The sequence below is a fragment of the Alligator mississippiensis genome, chromosome 1 (assembly GCF_030867095.1).
Source record: "Alligator mississippiensis isolate rAllMis1 chromosome 1, rAllMis1, whole genome shotgun sequence".
In the NCBI taxonomy this organism is placed as follows: domain Eukaryota; kingdom Metazoa; phylum Chordata; order Crocodylia; family Alligatoridae; genus Alligator; species Alligator mississippiensis.
In genome coordinates, this window is record NC_081824.1 from 8,303,802 (window position 1) to 8,330,164 (window position 26,363).

Sequence of the window (26,363 nt, forward strand, 5' to 3'; positions counted from 1 at the left end):
GATTGCCCTTCCTTCCCCAGAATTTCCCTTGCTAGGGCACTGAGATCCAGATCCAGCACCAGGTCTTCCTCTGCCACAGGAAGGCTCAGCATGGGAAGTGAAATGGGGGTGAAGGATGCTAGACCCTGACTCCATGAGGCACCCAACGACTAGGGAGACGACGATCCAATCGCTTATGGATCCTGGTACTCATTAGCCAGAGCAGACAGGGAGCAAACGCTACTTGCACACACTGCTCGCAACAGCTTTATTCAGAATGGAGACAGCTTCGGACTAGCTCCCAAAAAACCAACAAACTGGGGAGCTGCCCTGAACACTAGTTCTTTCCACATTTTATACACCTTGGTTCACACGTATTAACATTCACTCGACCCATGTCCCGCCCTTTGTTCCACCCATTTCCCCTCCCATCTCAAGCTCCGCCTCGGTTTACTGTGTACTTCATTAAGATGGACTTGCCTATGCATTTAATTCATTTACCTGCCTCTCTGCTAAGAGCACATGAGTAAGGCCGTGAACTTGGGCACACTCAGTCACTTGCTGGATCTTTCTTGTTCTTTGCTGATTCCAGCACCATCTCCAAGGTCTTGCTTCTGCTTTATCTCCTGCCATAGCTGGTGGGCTGCATCTTGTTCTTTTTACACCAGGAATCACGTATCCTGCACACTATTCCATTGCTCAAGAAACTACTTGCCGAAGCATTTGCAAGGTTATTTTAATACATCATTTTGCCTCATGACCAGCAGCTCTGCTGAGACACAAGAAAAAGCCTTTAAATTCAACTGCAGATTCAATGCTCCTCAATAATCCCAAGTGTTGTCACCCTAACAGAGGAGACAGTCAAGCTGATGCTGGTGTTGCTGCTTGTTGTTGAGGTGGCAGTGGTAGGGCGGAGGGGTTATGCCTGGTGCTCGTGGAGGGGATGCAGTCTCAGGCACAGGCAGCGGCAGTGGTACTACTACTCTCTCCTTGCTGAGGAAGAAGAGGCTAACCATGCATGTGTAACATCACACAGAGCACAATGTGAGTTGCTGTTCTTGTGCTGAGTCATGCACTCGGCCCCCCAAATAATATTTTCTCCCTCTGCCTATGAATTAATGGAATGGTCTATGTGATCAGTTACTAAACCTTTGGAGTCCAGTTAAAGCCTTATGGTCCAAGCGACGATCGGGCAGAAAAAAGATGTCTGGATCTCAACAGCTGTAAGGATGGAAATAGGCTGCAGCAAGATGAAGCTCTCCAATTGTCTAGGGTTTTCCCTTGCCACTGAACTGAGATCTCCATACTGTCAAGATCATGTGGTTGTTGTTTCCATGCACCAGGTTCCTCATATAAAATAGTCACATAGTGGCTTCTACGACAGGAAACAAGTTCTCTTGAACCAAGAGCCCTGAGGCAATGGAATAGTGGGATAGACACAGGACTAGTGAATCCAACAGGCTTCAGCCATGAATCTTCAGACAGTGGTAGCCTGATGGTTGTCTTGCACCTGGGTTGAGACAGGAGTGCCAACTGGCAGCTGCTACCATGACTGAGCAGTCCTATTCAGAACCCCCTCTGCTCACCCATGGGGAAGGGGCTAGAAAAGGAGCCCTAAACCTAGGCTGTCTTATTCGATTCTGGCTGGCAGAAAGCAGGGCTGCCATCATCTCCAAGGAATTAGTGAGAGACACTACATTGACATTACAGGTCTGAGTGAGATGCGACTGCTAGATGAGGGTCATCTGAGGGAAGAGGTTGGCAGCTACGCCTTCTTCTGGAAGGGGAAACCAATTCAGGATAGCTGCATTCGTAGCGTCAGCTTCACTGTCAAGTATTAGCTCATCTAAAAACACTGTCCATATGACACGTGCTGAATCCATTAGCGATAACATGTGTCAATACCAAGACTATGACTATACTATATTTCATGAGAGCAATGACCTCCACAACTGGAAGAGAAGGGCTCATTCTGTTGGCAAGATGACACCTCATTTAAGCAGGAGGAGACGTTTCATCTTTTCAAAGCCAAATCTTGAAGATGGATCCAGGAAATCAAGATTCAGTGGTGGCAAGATAAAACTAAGGAGATTCAGCTTTATACTGACAAACAGGGCATACGTAGCTTTTTCCAGGCAGCAAAAGCCATCTATGGGCCAACTTCCCATGGTCCTATTTTCCTACTATCACAGGATGGCTTCACACTCCTCAAAGACAATGAATCTATCCAAGCTAGATGCAAAGAGCACTTTGAGGCACTCCTGAGTGGGGAGTTCAGTGGCAGATACCACCATCGAGGCCATCCGCCAAGACCTTGAAAAGGGATCCCTCACCAACCTTCCTACCCTGGAAGAAGTCTGGTGTGCCATAAGAAAACCCAACAAAACCAATGACAACAAAGCTTCTGGATCAGAAGGCATAGCTGCTGGCATCTAGAAGGCTGGCAGTGAGTACTGGTGCTGAGACTCCACAAATTTATTCTTGAAATGTGGTCACATCACACAGATGCCCAACTCCAGACTCCTGATGCAAGGTTTATTCTCCCATCTCAGTCAAGAGGAGGGCAGGGAAAGTACTTCAAGGACATACTCAAGGCCAACTTGAAAAAATGCGACATCTACATCCACTTGTGGGAGACTATCACCCAGGACCAGCCCAGATAGAGGAAGAGTTTGCTGCAAGAATCTCAGTACTTTGAAACCGTATGACAACAGCAGGAGAAAGAAAAGCTAGAGTGGCAGAAACAGCATGTTGTGGACCAGATCAAGAATCCAGAGCCACCCATTCCACATGGAAACACATCCCCGAGTTGCAAGACAGTCTCTCGATCTCAGATAGGCCTTGTCAGCCATCTTGAGAACCACAGATAAGACAATCATGGGACACAATCATCCCCTACTGAGAGGGATTGCCAAATAAGAAGAGGTTTCTCCTCAGCCGGATGACTGCAACCATTCTATGAAGTGGTCAGAGACAGAATTGTTTCCCATCCAAACTGGGGTCAAGAAAGGGCGCAATCTCCAACTTTGTTCTCCATTTGTTTGACAGTCAACCTGGTTTACATTAAGGACTGTCTTCCTTCTGGAGCTGACATTGAATACCAAAAGGATGGAGGGTTCTTCAATCTGGGACATTTTTGCTGTAAGACCAAAGTAATCAACCTTGAATTGAAATCCACTGATGACTCCACCATCCTTGTGCACACTAACAGAAATCCCTCAGACAGTGCTGGATCATTTCAGGGAAGCCTGCTGATCTTTGGGCCTCTCTCTTAACATCAAGAAGACTAAAGTGCCCTATCAGCCTGCCCTAAGCCACGAATGAGACCTTCCTTCCCCCCACCCCTTCCCAAATTACCATCGTGAGATGGACTCTGGAGGTAGTCAAGAACTTCCCCTAACTTGGTAGCCACCTCTCTCAGCATGTGAACATTGAGGAGATCCAGAACAGGATCCAGTGTAGAAGTGACTCCTTTAGGAAACTGCATCAGTCAGACTTTATTCATTGCAATCTCTAGCAAGACACCAAGATCCAGGTCTACATCATCCCCACTATCCTCTATGGATGTGAAACGTAGGTAACCTACCATCATTATCTCAAGCCTGGAGATATATCATCAACAAGGCCTCCAGAAAATGGGAAGATGACTGCATGAATGCCAGCTTTCTTGCTGAAGCCAGTGTTACTACCATTGAGTATGTGATCCTCGAGCACCAGCTTTGCTGGACTGGACATTGTATACAGATGTCTGACTCTCAACTCCCAAAATAAATGCTCTGCTCCCAGCTTTGTAATAGCCTGAAATCTCACGGTGACTAGGGAAAACAACAGGACATTTTGAAAGCGTACTTCAAGAAAACAGCTGACATCAAGAGCAGGGAGCAGCTGGCTGTCAACTGATGGCACTACAACCTCAACCAGTCGACAGCCCACTTTGAGGTAAAGCATCTTTACCTTGAAGTAGAGAAGAGAGCATGAAGGAAGAAAAAGGAGAGGAAAAGGAGAGCAATTGCAGCCTGTAGCCTACTCTCCCCTGTGAAAGGACCTGCAACTTCTGTGGACAGGGCTGTGGCTCAAGGATTCGACTCCTGAGTCACCTCCAGACCCATGAATGAGCCATGGTAGAGATCATCTGCTAATCGAGGGATTGCTGAGGGTGATGAGTTAATGACAAGCTCCATAATAGTTACTATTTCTTAAAATTAGCTCCAACTCCTACCCCTGATATTTTCAAAGTAAGAAGCAGCTGGGAGTGTACATGGGGAATTTAACTGATCACGTCAAGGCCTTGAGTTGACTTCCACTAAAGTCATGGTGGGGCTGAGGGTGGTGTGGGAGCATTTCTGTTGCTCGGCCTATGGTAACCTCATGTGGGGGTTGGGATTTTCAAAGTAACGTGCTAGTCAGTGGAATTTGGGTTGCACAGGCTTCCCTGAAATCAGGGCAAAACAATATTCACAGATTTCAACAATTTCCTAGATGTTTCGGGTCAGGAGGGAACTGAATAAATCATTGAGTCCAACCTCCTGCCCCAGGCAAGAAAGAGCGCTGGGGTCAGGTGACCCCAGCCAGGTGCTTGTCCAGTCTCCTCTTAAAGCCCTCCAAGGTAGGGGAGAGCACCACCTCCCTTGGACGTCCATTCCAGAGACTGGTAACCCTTACCATAAAGAAGTTCTTCCTAATTTCTAATCTAAATCTGGTCTGTGTCAGGTTGTGGCCCTTGTTTCTAGTAACCCCAAGGGGCACCCTGGTAAACAGAGCATCTCCTAGTCCTGGCTGCCCCCCATCTCCCACCCCAATGAATTTGTACATGACCACTGGATCCACTCTCAGCCTTCTCTTGCAGAAGGTGAAGAGATCCAGGTCCCTCAATCTTTCCTTGCAGGGCTTTGCCTTCAGGCCCGTAACCATATGAGTAGCCCTCCTCTGGACCCTCTCAACATTTTCCACATCCCTCTTGAAGTGTGGCACCCAAAACTGAATGCAATAATCCAGCTACCGCCTTGCCAATGCTGCCTAGAGGGGAAGTACCACTTCCCTAGACCTGTTCATGATACACCTTCTCATGCATGAAACAGTGCACTTTACTGATTACTTCATCGAATTGAGGACTTGTGTTCATCTTGGAGTCGACTATGACTCCAAGATCCCTTGCTGCTGCTGTGCTGCTCAGGAAGTCATCTCCCAAATATCCAATGGTGGAGCAGCTAGCAGCGAGCCTCCAGCAGGGCAGTGATTCCCCTAGCTCACGGCTAGCTGCTCCAAAGGTGGATCAGGGCTAGAGGCCGCGATCTGCTCCCCCCCCACCCGCCCCGCGCTGTTTTCCAGCCCCGTTCCCCAATCGGATGATCAAGGCAGAGTGCCAGGAAGAGTCCCCTTCCCTGGAGCTCTTTCCCTCCCTTTGGCAACATGTAGGGGTATACACAGGTGCATGTGCACCCCCTGAGCTTGGCAGTGCACCTCCTGAAAGAAGTGTCAATTATACCCCCCCCCCTTGCCACCAATACCACTGGAGAGGTCTGTGGGCAATCACCAACCGCTGGTTGGTGCTTGACACTCCCTGCCCCCCCCCCACACTGACACCGCTGTTGCTGCCTGTGGGGGCTCCCCGCTCACCACAGCCACTCCCCAGTTCCCACCCCTGTGTCTCTGCAGCAACAGCAGCTCTTCCACCCTGTGCACATGGGGACCCCTCCCGGGGTGATGTCTCCTGGCCCTATGCTCCCTGCCAGCTGGTAGGCTGGCACCCAGGAGGAGTCTGGAGCTCTCCCTAGCTGCTGCATGGGGGCAGGGCAGGGCAGGAGCAAATCTGTTGCCAAGAGTGAGCACATGTAGACGTGGTCCCCAGTAGGCTTACTGCACAGTATTTTTAAAGTGCAGTAAGCCTACTTTGAGTGAATAGCATGTGTAGACATGTCCACTGCCTCTAGTTTACATAAGAGGAAACTGTGGCACAGAATGGCAGCAGTGACTTTCCCAGTGTCACCCAGCAAGCTGTGGGTAGAGCTAGAAATAGAAATGCAGTCTTCTGAGTCCTGGTAATCTCTCATTTGAGGTATCAGACCAAAGGGATGGTTAAAATGCAACTTTCTCCGTCTCATTTCTGCTGTTTGGGGAAAAGAGCCAGTGCTGAAGGGTTCTCACCTTGGGCAGACAAAAGATTGGGGGCTCAAAGTTGAGGTCACCACATGTACTGTTTACCCAGGAGGTTGGTGGCTGCTTCTTGGAGAGAAAAGGCACTACATTGCACTTGGCACATACTAAAGTCTGGAGAGAGCAGGGACTTTAAAGAGCTCTAGACAGTACGGCTCCAGTTCAACATCTGGTCTTGCTGCTTTGCCAGCTGTTCACTTGACAGGACTTCCCACAAGTTACATCTGCCCCCCAGGCATCTTTTTGTAGCCACTGTGTTGTGGACACCCAAGTGATACCAGTCCAGATTGTGTGCCACCAGGAAGACGTAAGTGCTTCTGCATTGTGGCCAAAGGCCAGGGGAGCCTTTGAGCACATATTCACTGCACACAAGGCCTTGATTGTGCACCCTCTTCAGCCAGTGAGAGTTTAGCCAGCAACTCCAGGAATATAAGAGCATTTTAACAGTCACTGAGTTACTCATTCCTAGTCATTCATAAATGCCAGACCCTCCTTTGCTTTCGGCGCACTGTGCGTATCTCCTTGTGACTTCTGCTGCAGATCTCCTTGGAGTTCAGGAACCTGGCCAAGGTGTATCAGGATGTGATCGCTGATACTTGCCACAAGATGGGACTGGGGATGGCGGAGTTCTTGGAAAAGAGGGTCAATTCCTTGCAGGACTGGAACAAGGTAAGGGCATGTGAGCAGTGAAGGAACTGGAGTAGGGTAATGTTCACAGCCCCAACTGGAGGCCTGGCCTTCTACACGGCTCAACTCAAGAGGTCCCATTTCTCATCCCATGGTGCCCTGCCACTGGTTGGAGCCCTCAGGCTCTGCTCAGGCTCACCACATAATCAATGGGGTTCACCAATATGGGACAACACTTATGGTCTGTAGGAATTTCTAAGAGGCTGGCACTTACTGCCTCACCTCTCATATTCACATGCAGTCAGGTGTCCAGCTGGAGGCAGGTATCTCCTTGCACTCTTGGCCAGATCCCTGACCTGGGGTGGGATGTCTACCCCAAATCAGTCCCTTACTTCCAAATCAAAGAGGCTGTGTCCCCTGAGTATGCAGTAGCCCAGTGGTTGGGGTCTTGGGTTCACATCCCTGCTCTGCCCAACATGAAGTCGGGACTTTGACCTCTCAGGAACTGCTGGAACGAGGGAGGTGAGATTTTGATACACTCTCCTGTTACTTGATCCTACGGATGAGGATTATTGGGTGGATTACTGCTAAGTAAAGCAGCTGTAGCAGGAGTTTGCAAGTGAACTGTCTTCCTAATATTCCTCTATGCTTGGAACAGAGAACTAAGAATTGGTGCCCTCCCAGGACCCTCCTTTAGCTGCTGGGCCATTCACTGAAATGCTCATCCCTCTGTAAACCTGGTGTGCTCTTTTGGAGTTCTCCTATCCCTAGACTGGGCTGGTTAGCGCCTCTTCGCAGCAGAGCATTCTGGATGGAGACAAACTGCAGAGACACATTCCTGGTGGGCATTTGCTGTCTGTTCAGCAAAGGCAGATGTGCCATGGAGCACTTGTTGCCTGATGACTTAGGTTTTAGGATGGTGCCTAGACATCAAAAGCACTTGTGCAAACAAGTTTGATGTGGAAGGAGGGAGATGATTCCAGGAAAGGCCCACACAGCTGCACATAATCAGCCAGTTGAGTAAACTCCAAGTGCTAATTTTCTTGATACCTCATGAACTCTAGATGATGCAAGTCTCAAGTGTTTTTTTTTTCTCCTCCCCAAATCTTGCAGTATTGCCAGTATGCCATTGGACTCTTTGTGATTGGTTATTCCCGTCTCTTCTCTGCATCGAAGCTTGAAGACCCAATCGTAGGACAGGACACAGAGCTTGCAAATTCCATCGGGTTCTTCCTGGAGAAAACCAACATCATTCGTGATTACCTGGAGGACCAGCTGGAGGGAAGGGAATTCTGGCCCACAGAGGTGAAGGAAACTATCACTTTGTAGATGTGACTCTCCAATGCGGTGCTGTTGCCCAGCTGCCCTGTTTAAATCAGTTGCCCACTCACAATTCAGAGATTGCCATCTGCTTTGTGTAAAGCAATGTGCATAAGTGTTACCAGATAGAGTAGCTGACTACAGAGGCAGAGGTATTTATAAGGTAGGCAGGAGGTTTCATGGTCCTGGTGATGCTGCCTTTGTTGTTCTCTGAACAGACATGGGAGAGCGAGATGGGCTCACTCATGGTGGGAAATCTGTGAAAAATGATAAATCATGGGATTCCCCTTCCTGGCGCCAGCAAGGTGAAGGCTGGAAACTGGAGCAGATAACGTGTGGTGAAACAAGCTCTTCCACTGATCTCCATCTAAGGGTACTGATTGTATCTTAAGCAGGTTAAGTTTACATATGTTGTAAGAATGATTTATTTGCCATTTCGGCCATGTATCTGCCAATTAGGGAAACTGAATGTCTTATTATCCCATGGTTTAAGATGCTTGCAAGGCATCTCCAAAGTCCTAGTGGGAACCTAATCCTTTCGTGGGATTTAGATCTGACTCTGTCCAGCTGTATGGAGCCCTGTTCCAACCTGTGGCTACATGCCACTTTCATCTTCTTCCATGAAGATGGCTTTTTATGCAGGCAAGCACTTCACTTTGAACTGTGAGAGGCCACTGTAAAGATGCAGTGTGTGAAAGCTATTGCATAGAGGTTGAGATCACTTACATGTACAATGAATGCTGCTCTTTCAAATCAAACCATCTCCCTACATGCCCCATGATTCAGTCTCTGTGCTCCCTGCTTTCAAGTCCTTGTGTTGTGAGTCATACAATGAGGAAACGGAGATGGTGTTGGCATAGCTCCATCCTTCAAACTTGGGCTGGATGCACAAGGATGCAGAGGACATGGGCGGTGGTCCATTGATCACTGCTGATGAGAACTTTGCTCTTACACACTGGGTATGCCCCCACCCACCAGGCGTATGTGCATGGGTTACACATCTCCAAGGACACTGGATCTTGTGCAGACAAGCATCCTCTTTGTTTTCCAGAGAGGTTGTCTTGCTCTGTTCAATGCCCCATGATTGTTCACAGGCTATTACACTGACCATAACCTAATGAGAATTGTTCACGGAGGGATTCCCCATCCTGATGACTTTTTTTCATACCATGGGGAGGTGGCTGCCATAGCCTCAATCCAGCAAAGCATGTTGCCAAAACCCATAGCTATACCAGGATATGTGTGCAATGGTAAGCACATGATGGTGGCATTAATATCATTAATATCCCCAGGTCTGGAGCAGGTATGTCAAGAAGGTCTCGGATTTTGCCAAACCAGAGAATGCTGACCTGGCTGTTCAGTGTATGAATGAGTTGATCATAAACGCTCTCCAACACATCCCTGATGCCCTCAAGTACTTGTCCAGACTCAAATCCCAAAGTGTCTTCAACTACTGTGCTATTCCACAAGTAGGTTCACGCTTCCACATGGTTTCATCATCTCTATTTCGACAACTGTGGGGAGTAGTAGATATGGTGGAAGGTAGAGCTAGGATTCAGAGTGATCTAGACAAATTTGAGGATTGGGCCAGAAGGAATCTCATGAGGTTCAACAAGCACAAGTGCCAAGTGCCGAACCTAGGACAGAACAAGCCCATGCCCCAGTACAGGTTGGGGGCTGATGGGCTGGGCAGCAGCTCTGCAGAAAAGGACCTGGGGGTTACCGTGGATAATAAGCTGAATATGAGCCAACAGTGTGACCTTGTTGCAAAGAAGACTAAGGGCATATTGGGGTGTTTCCACTAGCTCAAGAGAAGTGATTGTTCCCCTCTATTCAGCACTGATACGGCCACATCTGGAGTCCTCTGTTCAGTTTTGGTCCGCCTGCTACAGAAGGGATGTGACCCAATTGAAAAGAGTCCAGCAGAGGGCACAAAAATAGTGAGGGGCTGCGGGACATGACTTATGAGGAAAGACTGAGGGAACCGGACTTATTTAATCTAGAGAAGAGGAAACTGAAAGGGGATTTAATATCAGCCTTCAACTACCAGTAGAGGGGTTCAAAAGATTTAATAGATGTCATAGACATTAATGCTGGAAGGGACATTGGAAGATCATTGAGTCCAGCCCCCTGCTTCAGGGGCAGGAAGTCAGTTAGGGTCAAAGGATCCCAGCAAAATAAATGTCCAAACATTTCTTAAAAGAGTCCAGAGTCGGTGCTTGCACCACCTCTGGGAGGAATCTATTCCAGGCCTTGGGGACTTGGACAGTAAAGACATTTTTCCTTATTCCCAGCCTCAAATAGTTCTGGAGGAGTTTATGACCATTTGACCTTGTCATGACTTGGGGTGCTCTGGTGACCAGACACTCCCCCAGATCCTGATGCACACCCCTTATATACTTAGAGGCTACCACCAGGTCACCCCTGAGCCAGGCTGAAGAGTCCCATGGCTCTCAGCTTCTCTTGATAAGGCCTGCTCTCTTGCCCTCTGATAATGTGCATGGCTCTCATCTGGACTCTCAAGCTTCTCCGCATCCTTTTTGAATTGTGGAACCCAGAATTGGATGCTCCAGCTGCGCCCAGAATTGGACGCAGTACTCCAGCTGCGGCCTCACCAAAGCCAAGTACAGAGGGAGGATGACATCCTGGGATTTGCTTGAGAAGCGTCTATGGATTCAATTCAGAATTTTGTTCACTTTACCAGCTGGGATATTTCATTGCTGGCTCACGTTCATCTTGTGGTCAATCATAACCCACAAGTTTCTTTCAGCCATGGTACTAGTGAGCGTAGCACTGCCAAGCCTATAAGAGTGATGTGGTATTTTTTTCCCCTGATTTGGAGTACCTTGCATTTTTCCATATTAAATGTCATCAGGTTTTTATCTGCCCACTTTCTAAGCCTATCAAAGTCAGCTTGGATCACCAGCCTATCCTTGGGTGTGGATGCTGTACCCCAAAGTTTGGTGTCATCAGCAAACCTGGCCAGTTCGCTTCTGACACCAATGTCCACATTGTTAATAAATACGTTAAAGAGTACAGGTTCAAGGACGGATTCCTGGAGGACACCACTGGTCATGGAGTACCATGTTGATTCACTTCCATCGACTACCACTCTCTGGGTCCAAGCTCAAAGTCAATTCCCCAGCTATTGGACTGTGGCATAGTCGAGGCCACAGTTGGTCAATTGGAGATCATGGGACACCGGATCAAAGGCTTTTTTAATGTCCAGATATATGACATCAATCTCTTCTCCCTTGATATGTTCCCTGGTCATAGAAAGAAATGAGATTGGTCAGGCAAGACCTACAGGCAAGAAACCCAGGCTGGCTGTCCCTCAGGATGTTGCCATCAGCCAGCTTGTCAAGAATGGTCTCTTTAATTTTTTTCCCCCAAAATCTTTCCATAGATTGAGCTCAAACTGATTGACCTGTAGTTTCCCAGATCTACTTTCCTCCCTTTCTGGAAGATAGGCACCACATTGGACCTCTTCCAATCTTTGGGTATTTCACCTGAGCACCATGAGTTCTCGAGCATCCTTGCCAGTGGCTGAGCCATGATGCCTGCCAGCTCCTTAAGTACTCTGGGGTGCAAGCTGTCAGGACCAACTGACTGGAAGGTTTCCAGCCTCTCAAGGTGTTCTTTTACAAGGTCTACACTGATGCTGGATATAAATCACCCTCACTCTGTCTATCCCATATCATGTTAACCAGGCTAGTCCTTTTTGGCTGGTGAAAAACCGATGCAAAGTACCCATTAAGCAGGTTGGCTTTTTCTTGGGTGTTGGCCATCACTTGTCCCATTTGGTTTAGCAGCGGTCCAATGTTACCCTTGCTGTTCTTCTGACTCTTCACATATCTGAAAAAGGACTTTTTATTGTCCTTGATATGTGTATCCAGCTGGAGTTCAGTTGCAGCCTTATCCTTCCTGGTTCACTCCCTACAGATATGAACCAGGGCAGAGTACTCCTCCTTAGTGGTGATACCTGTCTTTCGTTCTTTGTAATCCTTTCTTTTTAGACTCAGGAGGTCCACAAGTTCCCTGCTGAACCAAGGGGGTTGTTGTGCCCTTTTGCTACCTTTTCTCTGAGATGCTTTCAGGATCTCTCCTTTAAGGAGCAACCAATCACCCTGAACTCCCCTTCCTGTCAAGTCATGGTCCCTTAGGACCTCAACAACAAGCCTCCTGAGCTTATCAAATCAGCTTTCCTAAAGTTGAGAACTTCTGCATTGCTGACTGACTTGCCAGCTTTGTGATGGATAGTAAAAGTGATCGGATCATGGTCACTGTCTCCCAGCTTTCCTTCAATTCTTAGGTTGCTGACTAGATCATCCACTTTTGCCAGTACCAGGTCCAGCAGCGCTTTACCTCCTGTCAGTCTATAGGTTTTGAAGACCCAGCTAGACAAACCTTTGGCTGGGATGATCTAGTTGGGGTTTGGCACTGCCTTGAGCAGGGGGCGGGACTAGATGTGACCTCCTGAGGTCCCTTCCAGCCCTAACTTTCGAAAAGTCTAACCTCACTTATGTTGGTGTGGGGTAGGGGTCTTTGCCCTATGCATAGTGTTCATAGTGTTCATATGTTCTTTCATTTTCAACTGAGAAAAATGTGGCATGTTGATTATGGATTAATGTGATGACGGATGTCTCAAGTCCAGTATCACCCATCGTTTAGGTAGCCCCTCCCCTCATCCCGCCTGCCACGACTTTGCTGTTATGTATGATTCGTGAGAGGGATTCAGTGGAGTTCTTTATCAGAGGGGTTCCCCGACGCGGGTGTACTCACAGTTGTCGCCTCTGTTGTTCCACGGGGCTCCACCACCCCTACACCCAGTCCACTAGCCAACTGATCACACGCTGGTAGTATGGTGGCCTGTGGTCCTCTGCAAGCTTGCTTGTCGTTGGTTTCCTCCAACTGTAGGGACCCAGGCGTAGCGGTATCACTTGGCCAGCCTGTCTTCTAATCTCACCGGCTCCTCGGCTAGCTCTGGCTGTCCTTCTTCCCTCTCCTTTCTAGAAATAATATTCCGCCTGGGCGGGGAGACTTCCCGGACTGACGTCTTGGACCCAGCGGCCACTAGGGACTTCTCCACCTGTCCCTGCCTCTGTTTCCCTTAGGGGCCGTGCTAATCCACACAGGGTGCCTCGTTGCTCCCCCTGCTTCCCTCCTCCCGAGAGGGACACTGGCTCTTCTCCGCTCCCTACCTGAAGTAGGACAGGGAGCTTCCTGCTACCTGCCTCTGGTAGAGGCTCCAAGCCTCCTCCTGCCTCTGCCAGAGGCTTCAAAACTTGTTCTAGCTTCTGCGTGGGTACAGCGCAGCCTAGCTGGTGCCTTTCCCAAGGGGGAGCAGCAGCACGCCAGACGTGCTGCCCGCCTTCTATCTCTCTCTCTTGCTCCCCCTCCCCACGGGTGCTGTCGGGGCATTTAAATTCTCCCACGGCGGCCGTGTCAGCTGCTGTGATTGGCTCAGCTGTTTCCCTCACCGGGAACAGCTGCTTAAATAACCAGCGTAATGCCGGCTCGTGCGGCTGTAATTGTGACTGCAGCTGCTGCCGCGGCCTCAGCTCTGACGACGCCGTCTCTCCCGGAGGTAAGTAACCCGCCTGGGGTTCTGTCTCGGGGTTGCGTCTGCCCCACAACCCTTCCTGGCCTCACCCTGTGCCTGTGATGGAGGCATGCCACCCTCACAATTGATATAAATGTTTGCCTTGTCTTGAGAAACCAGGTGTTCCTCTGATGGAACGGCTCTCCTTCTGTACGCATGTTGCTCCAGCCAACTTGAGCAGGAGCAGTGCTGTCTTATGGGTTGATGTGGGGAATCTTGTCCCTTAAGGGTTTTTTTCCTTTTTCTGTTAAAACCAAGAGCATTCTACATCGTTTGAAAAAGAAGTGAAAGACTGTGTCCCGTGACTCCGCCTCTAAGCAGGCATGTGTTTACGTTGGACATTTTCCTGTTCTCTTTGAAGCCAATGGAAGTTTGCCATTGATTTCGGTTGGACCAAGGTTTTGCCCTGCATGCACTTGCTGTTGTTTATCATTTCTCATTAGGTGATGGCCATAGCCACGCTGGCTGCTTGTTACAACAACAAAGAAGTATTTAGGGGTATAGTGAAGATTCGGAAGGAACAAGCTGTCACTCTGATGAGGGATGCCACCAACATGCAGGCTGTCAGAGCTATAATGTCCCAGTATTTGGAAGAGGTAAGTTGGGCAGCTTGCTCCAAATGATAGTCTTTCAGATGTAGATACTTTTTTTCAGCCCCTAGTGATGCATTTAGGGCTAAGTTGTTGACTCCACTTTAGACCTCTTCTAGACATTTAGTAACTGTCCTGGGTTCACTAATATAGCTGAAAACAATCTTGCTACAAAGGAGAGGACACCACCAGACAGCAACTAAAAATAACATCCTGGAATGCAACTTTTTCCTTAATACAGTCATCTTCTCATTGTCCAGTGTCTGTTCCACTGAAGCATCAGCACTTCCTCACACAGAAACTGCTCCTGTGTTTTGAAGGGACTTAGTTGTATCTGTTGTACAAGTGAAAGACACAGCTCCTTCACAATTGGGACAAAAATTAAATATTCAATAACCTCTCATGCACTGGTTTTAGGGACCTTGAGACAAACCCTACTTTCCTTGTGGGCAATAGCAAATGCTGCCCCTGAAGGTTGGAGCCACAGGCGTGAGGCTGCCTGTGCACCTTGCAGGCCTTTTCTCTCCCCCACCCCTGTAATGCCGTCGCTGGAGCCCAACTGCAAGCAGGCAGGGCAGGCTCGCACCGTAGTAACTGCTTGGCTCAAAGAGGCATGAACATCTGTAGGCAACAACCTCCTTCATTACATGTCAGTAGACATAGGCACCATGTGACATTGTAGATAGTTGCCTACGAAAGCTTCTGCCTCTCTGATCCAGTTAGTTTCCAAGGTACCATCCTGCCTTGGCTTGTGCCTGACTTCCAACTCATGTGGCTAACTACCTCTAAGGCCCAAGTGCTTTGCAATCCTCAACATTCAACATTTGCTCTCCCCACACCCTCTTCCCCCCACCCCTCAGCTGGCAATAAGGCCACCCATAGGAAACTCCATCAGTTCATGGGCAGCAGCTGTTTCTATCGGTTGAGTGTCCCATAGTTTTCCGTGTCTTGCTTGTTAAAACATAAAACAAGTCTGTGTGTTGGGCCTTATTTGGTGACCTATTTTTTCTTTGGGGGCAGCTTGTGGTTTTGTGTTGTTTTTGTATGTCTTTTCCCTCATTGCCTGAAAGAGCATCATCCCTGTGTCAGCCCAGGCCTCAGAATTACTCGAGAAAAATCCAGCCTTCTTTTCTGAACAAAGAGCAGATTTTTCTAGGCAAGGCCACATCCTTTGCCTTGTCGGGTGTGTGGGCTAGAGTTGGTGTGAACGGTCACCAAAATCTTTCCAGGTTTTGGTGACCGTTCACACCAACTCTAGCCCACACCTCCAGGTCAGGGACCTGGAGACAGACAGTCAGTGCTGTGCAGGGTGCCCCAGCAGTGTGCACTTGCCTGATCCCTTATGCAAGCCTGCACCTCCAGCCCCTTTGGAGCTGGCTGAGATCTGTGCATCACCTGGTCCGATGTGCTGGGGTTGCCTCTAGAATTACCTCCTCACCAGACGGACACCTGAGCCCTGGGGGGCAGGACCAGGAGCAGTGGTCTAAAGTTGCAGCCAGCAAACCCTAGGTTGATAATAAATAACTTCCTCACTATGAGGGTGGTCAGGCACTGGAAGAGGTTGGCCAGAGGCTGTGGAGGCTCCATCTTTGCATGGTTTCAAGAGCAGCTTAGACAGGCCCTTGGCTGAGATGGTTTGGTATGGGATGATCCTGTCTTGCGCAGGGGGCTGGACTAGATGACCTCACATGGTCCCCTCCAGCCCTTCTTTCCTATGATCCTATGACCCCATATTGTACTATCAAAGCCTTCTCAGTTAGGAACAGTTGAAAAGGAGGCATTCAAAGGGTGATGGGGGACAAGTGAAACCTTGTTCATATGGCTAACTACTAAATAAGCCAATAATAGTGGGAAGCATGCAGATAAATGCTCAGACAAAGCAGATTACTTACTGTGTGGTATCTGGGACACTATGATGGGACATCCATGAGCTTCCTCTCCATTGATGTGGAATCTGTGCAGTGGATCTTGGTATTCAGGAAGAGGCTGTGTTGGTTGGGGCAGCTTAGTCCTTTATGCCCTTGGATGCAGATGGGAGGGTGAGGGCATGTTGGGTGTGCGTACAGCCTGTGATGGGTGCTGCTGGTGAAACATTTCTGGCTTTGCACACAATGGGAGCATGCACGCCCAGTGGGATTTTTGTGGATAGAGACCTGCCAAGGTACCCCGTTGCTGCAGTAACCCACCCAACTGCCGCAGTAACCCAGGAACTCACCTCTTGGGCTTTTGCACCTTGCTTAGGAGCCTGTTCCAAATCTGAGCCCATCTGTTATCACCCACTGGTTTCACTGATTTTCACTAGTGCCTGGCTGTCCTGCTCTCACAGTGCCAAGGCTTATGATGGGATACAGCATGGTGAATGTACATGCTGTAATGTAAAGGGATTTGAAATGGTGTTAACAGGGAACTAAGAACTGTTTTATTGGACATCTGATCTATTGCTGCTTATACATTTCATTTAAATAGTCTTCTGTGGTTTTATTGGACCTCTGATTCTGTAGTCTTATTGGACATCTGATCTATTGCTGCTATTATGCTTCATTTAAATAGTCTTCTGTGCAAGGCTGACATTACCCTAAAGCATAAACTTTTGCCCAAAACTATGTAACTCTGCCAGGTTTTTGGTGTGCAAGTGTCTTGAACTTCATCATAGACCAAGCTTTAAATAGTATCCACAACCCAATGCTTAAGGTGTGGGAGAAAAATGCTGTCTTCATTGTTGAAGGGGAAATGTGCAACCAGAAGCCTGCTAATGTGGTGGCCACGATGTAAATGTGTCAAATTGGCCATATGGCTATTAATGCCTAATAGTGTCCTGTTTGAGTAGACTCAGCATCCCACTGGTGACGTGGTCCTTGTGAAGGAGACACCATTTCACAGTGGAGGGGCTATCCCATGGGGTGGAGCATTCCTGTTCCCTTACTCACAGGTGTGCTCTTCCTTTTTCAGATTTATCAGAAAATCCCAAGCATGGACCCTTCTTCTAACAAGACCAAGGAGATCATTACCTCTCTTCAGAAAATGATTCTGCGCCATGGCACAATGGTGTCCCATAATGGTTACTCTAGCATCTTCCTGAAAGGTGCCGTGCTGTTGGCAGTGCTGGGCTGGCAGTATCTGAGTGCGATGTCAAAGGTGTCAAAGGAATGCACCCAGGCCCGAGAGAACTGAGGGCGGCCATGGGGGAGATCACAGGTCGGTGGCTGGGCAATGTTTTGGGTTGTGTACTTTGTCTCTTTCTTTTTGGGGTGCTGTGCTGCAGGCTTCCTGGCCACCATGTGACCTCTGAGACTGATGCTGTGAATGGTGTCTGGAGGTGTCACTTGGCCCAGAAATACTGAACATAAGAATGGCCATTTACTGGGTCAGACCATAGGTTCATCCTGGCCAGTACCTTGTCTAATGGGGTGCATACAGGAGTTCTGGAAATCTTTTAGGGAGGTGCTATAACTATGGTGCTTTAGACAAAGCGCCATGAGTTAGACCACCATTGAATCCAACAGGTGTTCCCCTCTTGGGTGAGGGGGGCTCAGAGCTTGCCTCTAGTGTCCCAGGTTAGCAGGAGGGCTTAAATGGGGCTGCTGGACCACTCCTTTCCCAGCCCTGCCCCCCCATATCAGCCCATGACTGTCAGAAATGGCTGAGAAGGACAAGGGGGATGGAGCCCATCTTCTTCAGTTGGTGCCCCACTTCCATGCCCCTACCCAACTACTCCTGCTGCTGTTTCTTAATGGGTACTGACTGCTGCCATGGTAATGCTTATGGGGCGGGTGGCAGGGACCCCACACTGCCATGCCTCACCCAGCTCCCCCCAACACCCCAGCAGGGGTAGCTGGGCTCGACTTATGGGACTTATGGGGGGGCTCCTTCCCCCCCCCACCCGCAGCTTGAGGCAAAGCAGCCACAAGACTACTGTTTTCAAGACCCGTGGGTGGGGGAAGGAACGGAGTCCCCTACCTTGTGAAACCTGCCCAGCTATCCCTGCTGTTGCCTTGTGGTGCAGGGAGCTGGGCCAGGCCTGAAAGAGGGAGAGGGGTGACTCTGTTTCTTCCCCACCCCAGCAAGTTAAGTTTTCATGTTATTGGCCATTTTAAAAATGCTTTGCATCCATGAATATTTGCTGGGTTACAGTTACAGAGGACTTTTGGGGACCTCACCCCACATAAAATGTACCTCCTTACACCCCCACAGTGGCAGAAAATGGATGCTGAAGCGGAGAGTAAACTGGAGATATCAAAGGTTTTATCCACTGATCCTCTATCACTTCCAGCCTGCAGCATTTCAGGTTGAGGAAGTTCTGTTTCAGAGGCTGTCCCCCTGACTCCCGTGCTCCGTAGCTACTGATGCCCCTTTCCTCCAGGAATTCATCTAGCCCCGTTCTTGTGTTGCACACTGGCTACTAAGCCATGGCTGCCCTCCCCATGTCAGCAATGCCAGTGTCATTGAGATGAACAAGTTCTATAAAATGGTTTGACTCTGAACTTTGCATCATTGGTGATGGATTGCCTGCCTCCTGGCTAGGATACTTTTTACATGGCAGCTCTAGTTGCCTTTACATTTCCTGGGATTTTGAATCCTCTTTCACATGACAAGCTGTGTGATGCAGTATTGTGTTCTCCCAACTCCACTTCTGCCCTGTGTGTATGATCTTATTCCCCGTTGCTCAGCAGCTGAGAAGATAGCAGTGTTTCCAGCTAGCGACAGGAAGCTGACACGTCCTATGACAGATGAAATCTTAAGGACACAGGGCAAAGCTCTGGCTGGCTGCTTACCTAATATTGGTGGTGGACCTAACACACTGAGATGAGTGGGCAAGGTCTCTGGCTCCCACCCTTGTAGTCAAGGACTGTACAGAGATGTTAGCCTGAACTGTTAGAGCTTTTATCATGAATTGCTTCAGTTCTAAGATGCAGTGATATTTTTAAGTGCTCCTGTTTTGTTTTTGAATGGCCTGAATGCCAGCAGATCACAGTAAAGTGTACAGACATCATTTGCAATGCTGATTATTTCCCCCCACCGCCTGGACTGCTGTGAGGGGAGTGGTGAGGGGAACCCGGTTGGTTCAGTAGTGCTTCCACCTGCCTTCTCCTGCCAAACCTGGTCTGAACAAAGCCATGATGGACCAAGACCACTTGCCTGGCACTGCCAGCAGGTGACGGGCGTCACCAGCCTGCATCTATATGGGAGCGTGTTCACCCAGGAACAGGAGAGACACCTGGGATGGACACTTTCCTCTAGTCTGGCTGCTCATTTGCACACAGAGCTGTTCCTAACAGGCTGATCTTGGGGACCGTCACTTATCCAAAGGCTGAACCATTGGTGGCACCAGCAGCATCTTAAAGCCCAGAATCATGGGCTCTCACTGCCACCACCTGCTGTTAGGGCCTGGACTGAGCTACATCTTGTTTCCATTAACTGCTGTTGGAAAAGGCGCCTGCTACCCAACCACAAACAGCTCATTCTCTCTTTTTACATCTGTTCTGATGTGCTAAAGTAAATCTTGACTGCTCTTTAGAGCCAGGAAAATTAAGCATCTGCTGTGGTAGCAAGAGCAAGGGCCCTGATGCCTGGCTTTAGCAGGCCATGACATGACTGCTATGCACAATATCCCTTGTCTGTGAACATTTGAGGTCTGTTGCCTTTATAAAACTCCCTACAGCACTGAAATGCCCTGGGAACCTAGCAAGGATGGCCAGGTATGTATGTACTTTGAAGTAAGCTGTGGTTAAAACAAACACTCTCTAACTCTGTACATCCTCCTGTCTTGCCAAGAATAAACTGATTTCTTTGCAAAAGAAGCACTGTTGTATTCATTTGGGATATACAGGGGTAGCTAGCCATGTTAGGCTGGAATCAGGCAGAAGGCAGGGCAGGGTGGCACCTTAGACACCAACTAGTTTAGAGGGGTATAAGCTTCTGTAAACAGCTTAATTCAGTCACCAGCCATAAAAAGCTGCTTCCAATCTTTAAAAATGCTGAGGCAATCTGTGAGGTGCAATACTTACACAGTAGTCATCTTCGGTGTAGTAGAGTTAGAGTGCTGGAAGAGAAAGTGGTGCTTGAAAGCTTGGCCAACAGCTCTCCCAGCCGTCCAGTTAGTCCAATAAGAGATCTGCCTTGGGGAGCATTTGCACTTTGAGGGTGCAGGCAGGGACTTTTTCCATCGACTAACAGCTGAGGCTGCTCTAGATTAGTTTCCTGCAGTGTCCAACCACTGAAGAGGCTGGTGAAGAAGATGGTCTGGGCATAACAGCATCCTCTTCCCTCCTCATCCCTGACCTTGGTGCCCACCAGCATGCCCACTTCACTTTGGAGAAGGCTGCTTGCACTGGGAGGCACGGGCTTGTCAGAAGGTGTCCAATAAGCAGATGCTGAAGGACGAGCTTTTGCTCCAGTGGGCTTCAGTGGGACTGTGTGAAATTTCACCGGGTATAATGTTTTGACACTGTTTCAACTCATTTCGAGCTCGTAACAGTGAAATCAAAATGAAACAAAGGGCTTTGAAACAGCCTGAAAATTAAACAAGGGCAGTCGAAACATTTCAAAAGTTTTGAAATGTCTCTAGTTTCTAAGCCGGCAGCGAGGTGGTGGAAGACAGGAGAGATCCAGGGCTGTGATCAGGCTGGGGAAGGGAGCTGGCAGTATCTGAGTGCAATATTGCAGGTATTGGAGGTGTGCATCCAATCCAGAGACAAGTGAAGGCTGGCATGGGGGACAGCGCAGGTTGGCGGTTGGGCAATGTTGTGGGTTATGTGCTTTTGTCTCTTTCCTGTTGGAGTGCTGTGCAGCAGGCTTCCTGGCCAGCATGTGACCGTGACCTCTGAGAGTGATGCTGTGAATAGGTTGGGAAGTCTGGAGATGTCACTTGGCCCAGGAATACTGAACATAAGAACAGCCATTTACTGCATCAGACCAGAGTTTCGTTCTGCCCAGTAGCCTTTCATGCAGGATGTGTACAGGAGTTCAGGCAGCCTGTCAGGGAGGCACTATAACTATGTGCTTTACACAAAGCGCCATGAGTTAGAGCACCATTAAACCCAACAGGTGTTCCCCTGATGGGTGAAGGCGGCTTGGAGCCTGCCTACGTGGGCTCAGGCCAGCATGGGGGGTAATCCCGAAGTCTCCGAGGAGGCTGCTGAACCACTCTACTCCCCAGCCCCAGTCAACAGCAAATGCCAGCAGTGGCTAGGGAGGATGGGGTAGACAGAGCCCTCATACCGCGTGAACCCTGCCCTCCCCCCCCCCCCCCACAACTTCCCCTGCAGGGGAGGCAGCCACAAGGATTTTATTTTCAAGAGCCTTGGGTAGGGGGAGGAATGGAGAGTGCCCCCCATTTGCATGGGCCCAGCCCAGCTACCCTGCTGCAGTCTTGTGGGGAGCTGGGTCAGGCCTATGAGGGGAGGGGGGCTTTGTCCCCCCTCCCCCCCCGCCCCCCGGTCCCAGTGAGACAAACAAGCTGCATAGGACTGTCTGTGTTGGACCTTTTCTTCATCGGTTACAGTTTCCCTGCCTTCTGCCCCAGAGATTTTTATATCAATGATCAAGTTGCCTTTGTGTTGCTTGGAAGTTGGACTCCCTGTTCCCATAAAAGCTGTGTGACGTGGGCCCTGCATTCTTCCGACTCCTCTTCTGCCCTGTGTGTGTGTTGTTATTCCCCGTTGCTCATCAGTTGGAGAAGATCGCAGTGTTTCCAGCTAGCGACAGGAAGCCGAAACCACCTACGACAGATGAAATCTTAAGGACACAATGCAAAGCTTAGGATGACTTCTGACTGTTTCCCTAATATTGGTGGTGAGCCTAAAACACTGAGATGAGTGGGCGAGAGTATGCTGTACATCCCACCCTTGTAGGAAAGGATTGGGCAGAGATGTTAGCCTTCACTATTAGAGCTTTTACTATAAGGAGCTTTATGTTTAAAGTGCAGTGACACTCCTGTTCTCTTAAACTCCTGTTAAAACACTCCTGCTTTTTTTGGATTTTTTTTTGTCTTTTTGAAAGGCCCCAAGTGGCAGCAGATGTCAGCAGAGCAGCTTGTACAGACAGAGCTGACATTTTTTCCCCCTGGCCGCTGTTCAAGGAGGGAGGGAACCCGGTTGTTCAGTAGTGAATGCATCCGCCCGCCCCCTCCAGCAAGGCTGGTCTGAACAAAGCCATGTTGGAGCAAGCCCGTTCGCCTGGCACTGGCAGCAGGTGACAGGCTTCCCCGGTCTCAGTCTCTATGGAAGTGTGTTCAGCCAGGGACAGGAGAAACACCTGGGATGGACACTTCCCTCCACAGACCTGTTCCTCAGTAGCACACACAGCTGTTCCTATTCACCTGATGAAACTTAGCACTTTGGCAATAGGAGATGTCTGTTGGAGGTGGGACCTCGAAGCTTTCACGCTACAGTTCAGAGCCAGTCGTGTGGCAATGGGCTTATCTAATCCAAAGGCTGTCTCGTTGGTGGCTCACCTTCCCCAGAAACATCTTAAAGCACAGAGTCACGTGCACTTTTGCTACCTATTAGAAGGAGTTAGACTGAGATCCTGGCCCTGGACAAGGTCTTGGGCTCAGTCCAGGGCAATGCAGCCCTTGGCAATGCTATGGGGCAGGATGGGGCCACCAAGCTCTGCATAGTGACCCCGGGCTTGGGGCCGGGCAGGGCGTGAGAGGGGTCCTTGTGTCTGTGCCAGGCTGGGAGGGGCACCTGGGATGCAGGAGTGTCCATGTAGGGCAGGGGCCAAAGGGGCTCTGGGGTCACAGACACCCTCACACGAGTCCCATGCAAGCCCTTTATGAAATCCAGGATTGAGACCTGTTCCTGCCCATGCCGCTGCCAGCCTATCCATGTGGGCTGAGCGGCTGTGCCACTAGCCCATTGGCTTGCATCTTCCCCCACTCCTGTGTCCATACATCAAGCCTGGCTGTTGGAAATCACTTCCTGCTCTATTTGCTTCTAGGGATACCTTGCTTCAGACCGTCCCCCTCTGCCCGCTCAGGAAAAGGCACCTGGCCGTGGCAGTGTGCAGGTGATCCCACATGCCCAGGCTGGAGTAGCAAGTAGCTCTGATAGCAACCAGCGCCCTGGGTGCAGGCAGGAATTGATCCCACCTCTGCTCCCACGTGTCAGGGCCCAACACTTGGACTATCCTTTCCACTCAGGCTGGGTGGAGCAAAAGGCATCCTTCAGCATCTGGCTACTGGGCGCCTTCTGACACACCTGTGCCTCCCAGTGCAAGCAGCCTTCTGCAAGGTGAAGTGGGCATGCTGGTGGGCACCAGTGAGCAGACTGGGTCAGGGGTGAGGAGGGAAGAGGATGCCGTTCTGCCTCAACCATGTCCTTCACCAGCTTCTTCAGTGGTTAGACAGACTGCAGCAAACTACTCTAGAGCAGCCTCGGCTGTTGTAGCCTATGGGGAAAGTCCCTCCCTGCCCCCTCAAAATGCAAATGTCCCCCAAGGCACATCTCTTATTGGGCCAGCTGTACAGCTGGCAGAGCTGTTGGACAAGCTTTCCGGCATGGGGTGCCCTTTCAATGCTTTAGCCCTACTACACCCAAGGAGACCACCTCGCAAGCAGTGCATCTCACATGCTGCCTTTGAGTGTGGGAGCAGCTACTTCATGCTTCATGGCTAAATGATGTTACCTGCAAAAGTTTATGCCTTTCTGAACCACCTAGTCCTTAAGGTACTACCCTGCCTTCTGCCTGACTTCAGACTAAGGGCACTTGTACACGTGACGGGGGTTTATTTCTCCATCTTATGTCCCCTAAATTGACAGAGTGGGCTTTAATTATTACTCAGAACTCAAAACTGCTCAAAAATATTATAAATTGCTCCATGCGCTATTCAAAGTTAAATACTGAAGGGGACGCTGCATAACAATCCACTCCACTGACCTCTTACTACTAGATCATAGCAGAGGGCTCCTATAGCTCACAGACCGCTGATATGTGCAGATCAGCGACACTTGTGGCCGATCAAGCTACATTGCGTGCAGGGAGTTCCAGGTGTTAGCAGCAGTGAGCCATTATCACCTATCATTTTGTACAACGGGTGCATCTGGGGGATAATTTGGGTCAGACTATGGATTTCAGTGGTGTTGTGTAGGGAAAGGTCACTTGGGCAGATGGTGTGAGTGTCGGTGCTAAGGAACAGCTCACACCTGTATAGGCATGCATAACTTACAAGTCAAGATGTTGTTGCATGAAAAGGTCCCATGCTCTCATCTGTGGTCAGAAAGCATCTGGCATAGCAACCCCTCTCTCAGTGGCTGTGATAATGCGACCTATGAAGACATGAGGTGTGAGAACCTGACTCTTGCACTAACCACTCCACCCTGAATTCAGGGTTCGGGTGTGTAAGTGTTCTGCTGAGTGCCCACCATTGTATACCACTGAGGGCAACAGATATAAAAAGGTGGCGCATGATCAGAGGTCAGGGAAGCAGACCCTACAATGACAGGCTGAGAGCCCTGGGGCTCTTTAGCGTGGAAAAGCGCAGGCTCAGGGGTGATCTGATGGCCACCTACAAGTTTATCAGGGGTGATCACCAGTATCTGGGGGAACGTTTGTTCACCAGAGCGCCCCAAGGGATGACGAGGACGAATGGTCACAAACTACTACAAGATCGTTTCAGGCTGGACATAAGGAAGAATTTCTTTACTGTCTGAGCCCCCAAGGTCTGGAACAGCCTGCCGCCGGAGGTTGTTCAAGCGCCTTCATTGAACACCTTCAAGATGAAACTGGATGCTTATCTTGCTGGGATCCTATGACCCCAGCTGACTTCCTGCCCTTTGGGCGGGGGGCTGGACTCGATGATCTTCCGAGGTCCCTTCCAGCCCTAATGTCTATGAAATCTATGAAATCTATGAAACCAGGGAGATGCCTCAAGCCCAGCTCCTTCTCAAGGCCTGGCAGGGATGCTGCAGACTGAGCCATTGCAGTAGGCTGTTTTGCCCATTGCTGTGGAAGAACTTGTCACTGCAGCAAACCAGGCTCCAAAACTCCTGCTGCTACTTGTCTCCACGGGGCGGGGGAACAACCAGACGGGCTCAGGGCTCAGTCTTGTTCTGGCCAAACTCGCCCTTGCTCTCAGCTCATCCACCCATGGAAAAAAAGCACTATAAGTAAGGTTGTATATAAAAATAAAAAAACATCCTTTTATTGTGATGCTAACAACACTTCTTGCCAATCCCTCCTTTGCCCAGTACTCAAGTGGGGCCACAAAGCTGCCCTCACTTGCTAAACCTGGGCTTGAGCAACAGAAAGCCCTAGCTCCTTCCCCTATATACATGTTAATTAATACAGTTCTAATTGCCTAATTTGGGCTGCCCTAGTCTGCTTTAAATTTAATCCTCATTCGTGGTTAATTCAGACTGGAGCCAATTTTAATTTGGACTGCAGACATCTACGTGTATAGAGTAATGGCTGTAGTCCAGATTAAACCTAGAAAGACATACTGTCTATAAACGGTGCGGATGGACACACCTGCTTTCCTGACCTGCCCCACCTCACCCAGCACCATGGTTTTATTCCTGTGTCACTGTAAAGGGACGGCAACCAGGCTCCAATAATTTGGTTCCTCAATGCTTAACTGTTGCTTCCACCTTTACTAAGCCCCTGCCCTGCTGGGGCTTTTCCCTGTAACCACCCAAAGTCTCTGCAGGGAGATGTGCAGAATAGCCTGCACGCTGCCCAATCCCACAGCGCCCCAGGGGCAGGACTGCTGGGCTCTTGAGGACGATGAAAAACTAGGTGGGGAGGTGGCTTCAGTGTGTACAAGCAAAAGAGTTGTGCCAATAAAGGATTCTCCCGTCTCTTGGGCTCCTGTCCAGTGGAGGGGAAGGTAGGTCACTGCTGGTGGTCATTGTAGAGCAGGCCTCATGCGTGTTTGCCTGCTCATTGAGGAAGTGGGGAATTTCTGCAGTTCCCAGGCTTGCTTCTCTCTGAACCGCACATGATGCCTCCTGGAAAGGGGGGAGCTGTACCTGCACAACCTGCAGAGCATGTACACCCTGTGGGCTCTACTTGGATCCCTTGTAACCGCACTAGTGGTGCACACTACTGCCCTGCTCGCTCAGGACCCCCAGAGAAAGCGCGGGGGAGCAAAGT

At 49.6% G+C, this 26,363-nt stretch overlaps 1 protein-coding gene across 1 annotated transcript in view; it reads left to right on the forward strand.

Annotated features, from left to right (window-relative positions):
- The window catches only part of LOC102562543 (squalene synthase), a 41,902-nt gene extending 23,671 nt beyond the window's left edge, over window positions 1-18,231 (forward strand). Inside the window, exons 3-8 of the mRNA XM_059727215.1 lie at window positions 6,382-6,439; window positions 6,673-6,801; window positions 7,873-8,064; window positions 9,372-9,548; window positions 14,125-14,277; window positions 17,221-18,231. Coding sequence (XP_059583198.1) covers window positions 6,382-6,439; window positions 6,673-6,801; window positions 7,873-8,064; window positions 9,372-9,548; window positions 14,125-14,277; window positions 17,221-17,442 — 931 coding nt within the window. The 3' untranslated portion in view covers window positions 17,443-18,231. The remainder of the gene's footprint in view (window positions 1-6,381; window positions 6,440-6,672; window positions 6,802-7,872; window positions 8,065-9,371; window positions 9,549-14,124; window positions 14,278-17,220) is intronic.
- The last annotated feature ends 8,132 nt before the right edge of the window (window positions 18,232-26,363 follow it).